The 10,967-nt window shown below is 26.0% G+C and overlaps 1 protein-coding gene across 1 annotated transcript; it reads right to left on the bottom strand.

Moving 5' to 3' along the window:
- Positions 1–746: 746 nt before the first annotated feature.
- On the bottom strand, positions 747–10,941 carry LOC135131031 (ras-related GTP-binding protein A). Its single transcript, XM_064058548.1, has 3 exons — positions 10,662–10,941; positions 1,882–1,981; positions 747–1,835 (listed from the first exon to the last, which is right to left on the bottom strand). Exons 1-3 carry the CDS (start codon positions 10,671–10,673, stop codon positions 1,024–1,026), a joined length of 924 nt encoding a protein of 307 aa, XP_063914618.1. The 5' UTR covers positions 10,674–10,941; the 3' UTR covers positions 747–1,023.
- Positions 10,942–10,967: the final 26 nt, after the last annotated feature.

Here is a 10,967-nt window from a genome sequence, read left to right as displayed (position 1 = left end):
ATTGAAAAAGTGGAATATTGAAAAAACAAAATATTGACAGTTGAAGAAATTGCAAAATCAAAGAAATTTGAAAAATTAAATAAAAAAAAAATTAATCCAAAGAAACATTGAAAAATAAAGGAAATGAAAAAGCGAAAAAATGTGATATAAAATCGAAAAAATGAAAATTAACAAATCAAGAATTGGAAATTGAAATTCTGAAAAATTGTAAGATCAGAAAATTGCAAAATTTGGAAGTCGAGAAATTGAAAAATCGAAAGACTAAAAATTCAGAACCTTAGAAATTGAAAAAACGAAATATTGTAAAATTAAATAAAAAAAAAATTAATCCAAAGAAACATTGAAAAATAAAGGAAATGAAAAAGCGAAAAAATGTGATATAAAATCGAAAAAATGAAAATTAACAAATCAGGAAAATGAAAAATAGAAATCAAGAATTGGAAAAATTTAAATTCTGAAAAATTGTAACATCAAAAAATTGCAAAATTTGGAAGTCGAGAAATTGAAAAATTAAAGTTGCAAAAACGGTTTCATCGAAACATTGAAAAATAAAAAAACAAAAATTGTGATATCAAAAAACTTTTCCAAAAATTAGATTTAATTTTGTAGTTTCAAAGTTAAATTGCAAAATATTTTCCAATTTTTATTTTTTCCAAAAATTTGTTGAATCAACAAGGATTCCTACACCACAAATGCAGGAATATCTCACTTAAGCATTATTTAGGGACTCTAAATAAAACCAGACGTATATTTAGATTGACGTAAAGTCGCACATTTTATTAAACCCCTCATATTTAAGCTAGTGACGAGTGAGCCAGAAGATCGCGCATCCATTTTCACTTAATCATTATTCGTAGCACCTCCGTAAGTACCTATCTATAAACATACAGTGTATAATAATAAATAAAAAATTAATATAGATAATATCTACAAAATATTGCATTTGCAAATCTGGATATGCTGCTTTAACCTTAATTGTACTTATCGCATCGGCATTTGGCACAACTTCCTCCCCCCACCCTCTCAACGGTGACCAATGGGAGCCGAACTCGACACCTTCTCTAGCTTCTCGAAGTGCTTCCGCGCGTTCCTAATATTAATAAGGGTGACCTCCGACGGGATCTGCGGGTCGGACATACACACCATCACGTACGTATTACTAGTGAACATATCTATGTAGGCCGCGAAGGCCGAATTCCGCACTTCCATGCTCTGGAACTGCGCAGCCAACTTCGAACACGACAATTTAAACTGCTTTATGATGTTCGACACTTTTTCGAACCTATGTACGTCTCGGTGATGCCTCCTCTGGCAGTGCGAAATCACCAGGAAAGTCGCTCTTTCGAACAAAAGGACTTCGTCGGCGTCCACGATATTCGCAAATTGTTGTAGACTATTCTCAAGCTCTTTCACGTTTGGAATTAACATATAGACTATACTCGACCAAGCCCGGTACAACGTTTCGTCCCAAATGGAAGTCCTAAAACACGTGCATTCCAACGGCAGCGACAGCCTCTTCAAATCGGCTTCGCGCTCTTTGAAAATAATCTCTCGTTGGTCCTCGGTCACCAGGTCCATTTTGTGGATCAGACAAAAGACTTTGGCTTCAGGCGAGTTCTGGAGGATGGCTTCCAGACAGGACTGGTAGTAGTGCATGTCTTTTTCCAGTTCGCGGCTTTCCACGTCGAAGACGTAGATGAGGACTTCCACGTTGCGGAAGATGTTGTCGCGTTGGGAGGCGAAGTAGTTCTCCATGAAGGCTTCCTGGCCTCCGCAGTCCCACAGGTTGAGGACTAGGTTGCCGAGGAAGCGGACGTGGGAGTGCTCCACGTCGACTGAAAGGGGGTTTTTAGTGGTGGTTGGGTCAAGGGGGGGTCTTACTTGTGGCCCCCAGTCTGCGGGTGTCGCGGGCGATGTAGTTGGCGAAGATTATGGACCGCATGCTGGTCTTGCCGGAGCCGCTTTTGCCCATGAGGAGGACCTGGAACGAGGTTTAGTGATTTTTTCGATTTTTTAATTTTTAATTTTTTCGATGTTTTACTTTTTCGATTTTTCAAATTTTCGAATCAGAAAAATTGCAAAATTGTAAACTTGAAAAATCAAAAATGAAAAAAAAAAAAAAAAACGTACAAAATGAAAACCAATATGTAAAAATTGGAAATCAAGAACTTGAAAAATTGAAACGTAAAAAAAAAATGGAAAAATTAATAAAAATTGAGAAACTTATAGAAATCCAAAAAAGATATTGAAAATTTGAAAAATTGTATAAACGAAAAATTCGGACTAGAAAAACTGAGGAAACGAGAAATCGAAAAATGAGAAAATTTGGAAGTCGAGAAATTTAAAAATTATTATGAAACCCAAACATCGAAAAATAAAAAAACCGAAAATTACTGTGATCTAAAAAAAATGTTGATGGTAAATAAATTCAGATCTTTCGAAAAATTGTAAGATTTGATTTTGCGATTTTTTTTTAATGACGGTTTGCAAGATTTCAGAACATTCGGTTTTACAGTTTCAAAGTCAAATTGCAAATTCTTGTTATGTAATTTTGACTTTTTTTTCAAAAATTTGGATGTCTAGGGTTATAACTCAACACGGTTCATACACCACAAGTGCAAGAATTTTATGTATTTATATAAATATTTAAATATAATTTAGGGACTGTAAATAAAACCAATTTTTCAATGTTTTGATTTCAATTAATTGTTCAAAATTTCAAATTCAATTTCTCAATTTTATAATTCTTCGTTTCTTAAATTTTTCTTTTTTCAATTGTTCAATTTTTGATTTTTCAGTTATGGGGATTTTACTGATTCGATTTTTCAATTTTTTAACATTTCGATTTTTAAATTTCGTAATTTTTCTAATTTACAATTATCTGATTTTTCAATTTTTCGGATTTCCAGTTTAATAATCTTTCGGATTTACAAATATCCAATTTTACGATGTAGTTTCACAATTTGTGGATTTTTGAGTTTGTATTTTAATAATTTTTCGATTTTGCAATTTTTTAATTTTTCAGTTTTATATTTTTACATTTTCTCGATTTCTCAATGATCCGGTTTTTGATCAATTTTTAACTTTTGATTTTTCAGTTTTTCGATTTTTCAATTTTCAGTTGTTCAATATTTCAGTTGTAGAATTTTTTTTAGGTTTTTAATATTTTTCGTTTTTTCAACGATTCAATTTTTGATTTTTCAACTATCAGAATTTCATTGATTCGATTTTTGAATTTTTTTATTTTTAATTTTTCAATATTGCGATGTTTAAATTTCGTAATTTTTCGGTTTTACAATGAACTGATTCTTAATTTTTTCACATTTTCCGTTTAATAATTTTTTTGATTTTGGAAATATCGGATTTTACAATTTTGTAGTTTTATAGTTTTTAGATTTTTGAGGACGTATTTTTACAAATTAATTGCCTGGTTTTTTCGTTTTTAAAATTTAATATATTTTAATTTTTCTACATTTCGATTTTCAATTTTATACTTTTGCGATTTTTCTGCTTTACAGTTTAAACATTTTTCCAATTTCCGATTTTTTAATTTTTCAGTTTTATATTTTTACATTTTTTGATTTCTTAATGATCCGGTTTTTAATAACCAATTTTCCAATTTTTGATTTTTAATATTTCAATATCTCGATATTTAAATTTCGTAATTTTTCGATTTTACAATTATGTATCTGATTTTTCAATTTTTCACATTTGCAGTTTTACAATTTTTGGATATTTGAGTTTATATTTTAACAATTTTCCGATTTTTTCAATCGTCTGATTTTTAATGTATCAATTTTTTGATTTTCAATTTTATATTTTTTCGTTTTTAATATTTTTAATTTTTCAATTTTTCAAAATTTCAGTTTTATATTTTCATATTTTTTGATTTCTCAATGATCCGGTTTTTAAAAATCAATTTTCAATTTTTCAATTTTTCATTTTACAGCTTAATAAATTTTCGAATTTACAATTATCCAAGTTTAAAATTTTGTCATTTTACAATTTTTTTCTTTTTATTATTTAAAATTTGAATTTAATTTTTTCAGTTTTTTATTCTACAGTTTAATTATGTTACATTTTTCGTTTTTAAAGGAATCAGATTTACCAATTTTTCGGTTTTACATTTTTTAACAATTTTTAAATGTGTCGATTATTCGGTTTTTAATTAATGCATTTCCCAATTTTCAATTTTATAATTCTTCGTTTTTAACATTTTTCGTTTTTTCAATTATTCAATTTTTGATTTTTCAATTATATGAAATTCATTGATTTCATTTTCCAAATTGTTTTTGTTAATTTTTCAATTCTTTGATTTTTAAATTTCATAATTTTTCAATTTAACAATTATATGATTTTTCAGTTTTTCCGATTTACAGTTTAATAATTTTTTCGTTTTTACAAATATCCACTTTTACAATATTCTAGTTTTACAATTTTTGGATTTTTGATTTTGTATTTTTACAATTTTCCGATTTTTTCCGGTTTTTAATGAATTAATTTTTCATTTTTCACTTGTTCAATATTTCAGTTGCAGAATTTTTCGATCTCAAAATTTTTAGATTTTTTTAGTTTCCAAATTTCTCGATTTTTCAACTAGTCGGTTTTGGAACCCTTGGGTTTTCAATTTTTCATTTTACAAGTTAATAAGTTTTCGAATTTACAACTATCCAAGTTTTCAATTTTGTAATTTTACAATTTTTTTATTTTGAATTGTTTAAAATTCAATTTAAATTTTTTAAGTTTTTGATTCTTCGATTTAGTTATTTTAAAATTTTTCGTTTTTAAAGGTACCTAATTTTCTAATTTTACATTTTTATAATTTTTGGAAATGTCAATTATTCGGTTTTTACTTAATCAATTTCTCAGTTTTCAATTTTATAATTCTTCGTTTTTAACATTTTTACTTTTTTCAATGATTCATTTTTGATTTTTCAATTATTCGAATTTCATTGATTGGATTTTCCAATTTTTTTATTTTTCAATAATTCGATTTTTAAATTTCGTAATTTTTTGGTTTTACAATTATCTGATTTTTTAATTTTTTTCATTTACAGTTTAATAATTTTTTCGGTTTTACAAATACATATCCAGTTTTACAATTTTTGGATTTTTGAGTTTATATTTTTATAATTTTTCGATTTCTCAATTGTCCGGTTTTTAATGAATCAATTTTTCAATTTTCATCTTATAATTCTTCGATTTTAAATTTTTTATTTTTTCAAAATTTCGTTTTTCAATTTTGCATTTTACAGTTTAATACATTTTCGAATTTAGAATTATCCAAGTTTCCAATTTTGTAATTTTACAATCTTTCAATTTTTTTATTTTAAATTGTTTACAATTTCAATTCGAATTTTTTAAGTTTTTGATTCTTCAGTTTAATTATTTTAACATTTTTCGTTCTTAAAGTTAACCGATTTTACATTTTTACAGTTTTTGAATATGCCAATTATTCGGTTTTTTAATTAATTCTCAATTTTCAATTTTATATTTCTTCGTTTTTAAGATTTTCATTTTTTCAATTATTCAATTTTTGATTTTTCAATTATCCGAAATTCATTGATTCGATTTTCCATTTTTTGATTTTAATTTTTCTATATTTCGATATTTAAATTTTGTAATTTTTCGATTCTAAAATTATTTGATTTTCAATTTTATATATATTTATGGAATTTTCAGTTTTAGTAAAATTTTTTCGATCTCACAATTCTTATATTTTTTAGTTTTCAAATTTCTCGATTTTTCAACTTGTCGGTTTTGGAATCCTTGGGTTTTTCAATTTTTCATTTTAGAGTTTCAGAAATTTTCGAATTCACAGTTTTCAATTTAGTAATTTTACAATTTTTCAATTTTTTGATTTTTAATTGTTTAAAATTTCAATTTAAATTTTTTAAGTTTTTGATTCTTCGATTTAATTATTTTAAAATTTTTCGTTTTTAAAGGTACCTGATTTTCGAATTTTACATTTTTTTACAATTTTTGGAAATGTCAATTATTCGGTTTTTGCCTTAATCAATTTCTCAATTTTCAATTTTATAATTCTTCGTTTTTAACATTTTTAATTTTTTCAATGATTCATTTTTGATTTTTCAATTATCCGATTTTATTTCGTAATTTTTTGGTTTTACAATTATTTGATTTTTCAATTTTTTTACATTTACAATATAATAATTTTTTCGATTTTACAAATATCCAGTTCTACAATTTTTGGATTTTTGAGTTTATATTTTTATAATTTTTCAATTTCTCAATTGTCCGGTTTTTAATGAATCAATTTTACAATTTTATAATTCTTCGTTATTATTTTTTTTTCAAAATTTCGTTCTTCAATTTTTCATTTTACAGTTTAATAAATTTTAGAATTTAGTATTATCCAAGTTTCGAATTTTGTAATTTTACAATGTTTCAATTTCTTTATTTTTAATTGTTTACAATTTCAATTCAAATTTTTTAAGTTTTTGATTCTTTGGTTTAATTATTTTAACATTTTTCGTTCTTAAAGTTAACCGATTTTACAGTTCGTGGATTTTACATTTTTACAGTTTTTGAATGTCAATTATTCGGTTTTTTAAATTTATTCTCAATTTTCAACTTTAGAATTCTTCGTTTTCAACATTTTTCGTTTTTTCAATTATTCAATTTTTGATTTTTCAATTATCCGAAACTCTTTGATTCGATTTTCTAATTTTTGATATTTAATTTTTCAATTTTTCACATTTACAGTTGTTTAATAATTTTTTCGGTTATACAAATATGCTATTTTACAATTTTGTAGTTTTACAATTTTTGGATATTTGAGTTTATATTTTTACAATTTTCCGATTTTTTCAATCATCCAGTTTTTAATGAATCAATTTTTCAATTTTATAATGCTTCGTTTTTAATGTTTTATTTCTTAATTTCTCAAAATTTCAATTTTCAATTTTTCAAGATTTTGATTTTTTATGTAATTTTATAGTTTTGCAATTTTTCGATTTTAAAATTATTTGATTTTCAATTTTTACTTATGCAATTTTTCAGTTTAATAATTTTTCGATTTTGCAATTTTTTAGTTTTTCAGCTTTGTTTTTATATTTTTTTATTTCTCAATAATGATTTTTCAGTTCAATATTTCAGTTGTAGAATTTTTTCGAGTTAAAAATTTTTAGATTTTTAGTTTCCAAATTTCTCCATTTTTCAACTTATCAATATTGGAAACCCTGGGTTTTTCAATTTTTCATTTTTTAATTGTTCGATTTTTAAGGATTTTTCAACTTTTCATTTTACAATTTAATAAATTTTCGAATTTAGAGTTGTCTAAGTTTTCAATTTTAAAATTTTTCGTTTTTAAAGGTATGATTTTTCAAATTTTCGATTTTACATTTTTACAATTTTCCGATTTTCTCTGTTATTCGGTTTTTACTTGAGCAATTTTTCAATTTCCAATTTCATAATTCTTCGTTTTTAACATTTTTAATTTTTCCAATGATTCAATTTTGGAGTTTTTAATTATCCGAATTTCATTGATTGGATTTTCATTTGTTGGTTTTACAATTATCTGATTTTTCAATCATTTACATTTACAGTTTAATAATTTTTTCAGTTTTACAAATACAATACAATTTTTAGATTTTTGAGTTTATATTGTTATAATACTTATTTCGATTTCTCAATTGTCCGGTTTTTAATGAATCAATTTTTCATTTTACAGTTCAATAAGTGTTCGAATTTAGAATTATCCAAGTTTCCGATTTTGTAATTTTACAATTTTTCAATTTTTTTATTTTTAATTGTTTAAAATTTCTAATTCTTCAGTTTAATTATTTTAACATTTTTCGATTATAAAGTTAACCGATTTTACAATTCTTCGATTTTACATTTTTACAGTTTTTTATGTGAGAATTGTTCGTTTTTTTTTATTCATTCTCAATTTTCAATTTTATAATTCTTCGTTTTTAAGATTTTCGTTTTTTCAATTATTCAGTTTTTTATTTTTCAATTATTCGCATTTAAGTTTAAAAATTTGTTCAGTTTTACAAATATCCTATTTCACAATTTTGTAGTTGTACATTTTTTGGATATTTGGGTTTATATTTTTACAATTTTTAGATTTTTTCAATCGTCGCGATTTTAATGAATCAATTTTTTAATTTTATAATTCTTTGTTTTTAATATTTTTTTATTTTTCAAATTTTCAAAATTTCAATGTACAATTTTTCAAGTTTTTAATTTTTCACTTTTATACTTACGCAATTTTTTAGTTCAATAATTTTTCGACTTTGCAATTTTTTAATTTTTCAGTTTTATTTTTTAATATTTTTTTATTTCTCAATGATCCGGTTTTTAATAATCAACTTTTCAGTTTTCAATTTATCATTTTTCAGTTGTTCAATATTTCAGTGTTGTAGAATTTTTTCGATCTCAAAATTTTTACTTTTTTTGAGTTTCTAAATTTTTCGGGTTTGGAATCCCTGAGTTTCTACAATTTTTTAATTGTTTGATATTTCAATTTCATTTTTTAAGTTTTTTATTCTTCAGTTTAATTAATTTAAAATTTTTTGTTTTTAAAGCTATCCGATTTTCCAATTTTTCGAAATCACATTTTTACAATTTTTAAATCTGTCAATTATTCGGTTTTTAATTAATCAATTTCTCAATTTTCAGTCTTATAATTCTTCGTTTTTTCAAGGATTCAATTTTTGATTTTTCAATTATCCGAATTTCATTGATTGGATTTTCCAATTTTTTAATTTTTAATTTTTCAATACCTAATTCGATTTTTAAATTTAGTAATTTTTCGGTTTTTCATTTATCTGATTTTTCGATTTTTCACATTTACAGTTTAATACCTAATTTTTGCGGTTTTACAAATATGTATCAAGTTTTACAATTTTGCAGTTTTACAATTTTTGGATTTTTGAGTTTATATTTTCATAATTTTTCGATTTCTCAATTGTCCGGTTTTTAACGAATCAATTTTTTAATTCTTCAAAATTTCGATTTTCAATTTTTCAGTTCAAGTTCACTATTTCAGTTGAAGGATTTTTTCGACTCAAAATTTTTTGATTTTTTTGTTTCCCAATTTCTCGATTTTTCTACATGTCGGTTTTGGAATCTTTGGATTTTTGAATTTTGTAATTTCACAATTTTGTTTTGATTTTTCAGTTTAATTATTTTAAAATTTTACATTTTTAAAACCACCCGATTTTCCAATGTTTCGATTTTACATTTTTACAATTTTTGGAAGTGTCAATTATTTCATTCACAATAAGCACAACAAATATTTCCCGGTAAATAAAAATTTGAAATGACGTCATCAAGTTTTTGGAGGACATGAACAGATCAATTTTCCACAGGGGCGATTAAACCTTTGCAAAATCTCGGAGCAGTCGATTTTGCACTTCCTAAGGTAAATTTTAACACTGATACCAACCTAATTACAAACAAATGTGCACTTTTCGGTGAAAATAATTTTGTTTGTTGTTTTTAAATATCGCCCAGTGTAATTGTGGTTTAGTGATAAAATGGCGCGAGGTCGAGCGACTTTTTTAATCCACAATGGCTCCTGGGAACCTGGATTCGTGGGATTGAAAAATGGGCGGAAGCCGGGTACGTGCTGGAATTTTCAATTCACCATTAATTGGGAACGACAGCACGTCATGTGGTTAAATTAAGACGTAGTTGTGGCTTCGTGAGCTGTCAGATTTGACGTTTCTATTTATGAATATGAATTTCTGTCAAGTAAATACCCAATATTTTGAAATAAAAAAGAAATGTTCCTAAGAAAATTGGACTGTTAAAGTCCAAACTATCACAATTAAACTCTGATAAGACTGCTAGAAACGTCAAACCCACATTCAATTCACTAAACTGAAATCACACTATAACAAAAATTTATAGGTCAACGTTGTATGTTAACGGAAATTGTCGATTTTGGAAGACGACATTCATTACAGACTCCCAGGAAATTTGAGAATGTTTGTTTTCTCAAGAACATATCAGATTAAGTTAAGCATATATTTCTAGGGCGCTTTAATTTCGTAATTCCATTTTAAAAAATTTTGACATAAATATAGGGGCATTTCATTTACGTTGGCAGACGTGTCATTTCATTTCAGTGGCATTTTTAAACCTCGGAGTTTCAAGAAGGCTTTGGAAACTTGGTGCTGAAGCATAAAAGACTTTCAAACTGAGTTCCTTCAAGTTTTTTTCTAAATTTTTGATGAATAAAGGGCACACGGAATTGGAATGTGCGTGGAGTGAAATCTAGAACACACATGAACTGGAAAGACAATCACACAGATGAAAGGACTTGTTGTAAGCTAAAGGTCAAATAAAATTTTGAAAAGTCACCAAGTTGCCATTCCTTGGGCCAAAATTACTGTTGATTTGTCTAAAAATAGTGACCTTTGTAACAAGAAAATTGAGCATTTCTGTAAAATCCAATAAGTATGTGTTCGTAGTGTGTAAAGCATCAAAGTAGCTTCGAACACCATCTAAGCAGTTACTTATCTGTTTATTAATAGTTATTATTTGTAATGAAATCTTTGTCTATGATAGAAAAATCGTCACAAAAATATCACTGATAAAAAAAGTAAAAAAACCTGTGCAGTTTATGTAACTGCGCTCTGCAACAGAAATGGTGGTTACGGGACCATAATTTAAGGGTTGCAACGTACCTTTTTCTTCATTTTTGTGTTGTGGGGTGGAAACTCGGCCAAGAAAATCACACTAATGACAGGACGCGATACATCATTCCGTCAACGGTTGCCTTTGTCACAATCTTCGTACTCCTAGTAACAAACTTTAAGAAAAAATACCCACACGTGTTTAATAATGTGTTTGATTTCCCCCACAAATGGGTGTATTTACACGTAATTTAACCCAAAGCCCATCCTGGTCCGCTTTCTGTCGACAAAAGTCCCTAGCCGTTGACAGTTGTGTCACTCAAGTCACCAGATCCGCGAATCGGTGCCAACCTACGC

The sequence above is a fragment of the Zophobas morio genome, unplaced genomic scaffold (assembly GCF_036711695.1).
Source record: "Zophobas morio isolate AGI-343-1 ecotype UQ-CSIRO unplaced genomic scaffold, CSIRO_AGI_Zmor_V1 ptg000018l, whole genome shotgun sequence".
Lineage (NCBI taxonomy): Eukaryota > Metazoa > Arthropoda > Insecta > Coleoptera > Tenebrionidae > Zophobas > Zophobas morio.
The sequence above is the reverse complement of the archived record's forward strand: the minus strand, read 5'-3'. Positions and strand labels throughout refer to the sequence as shown.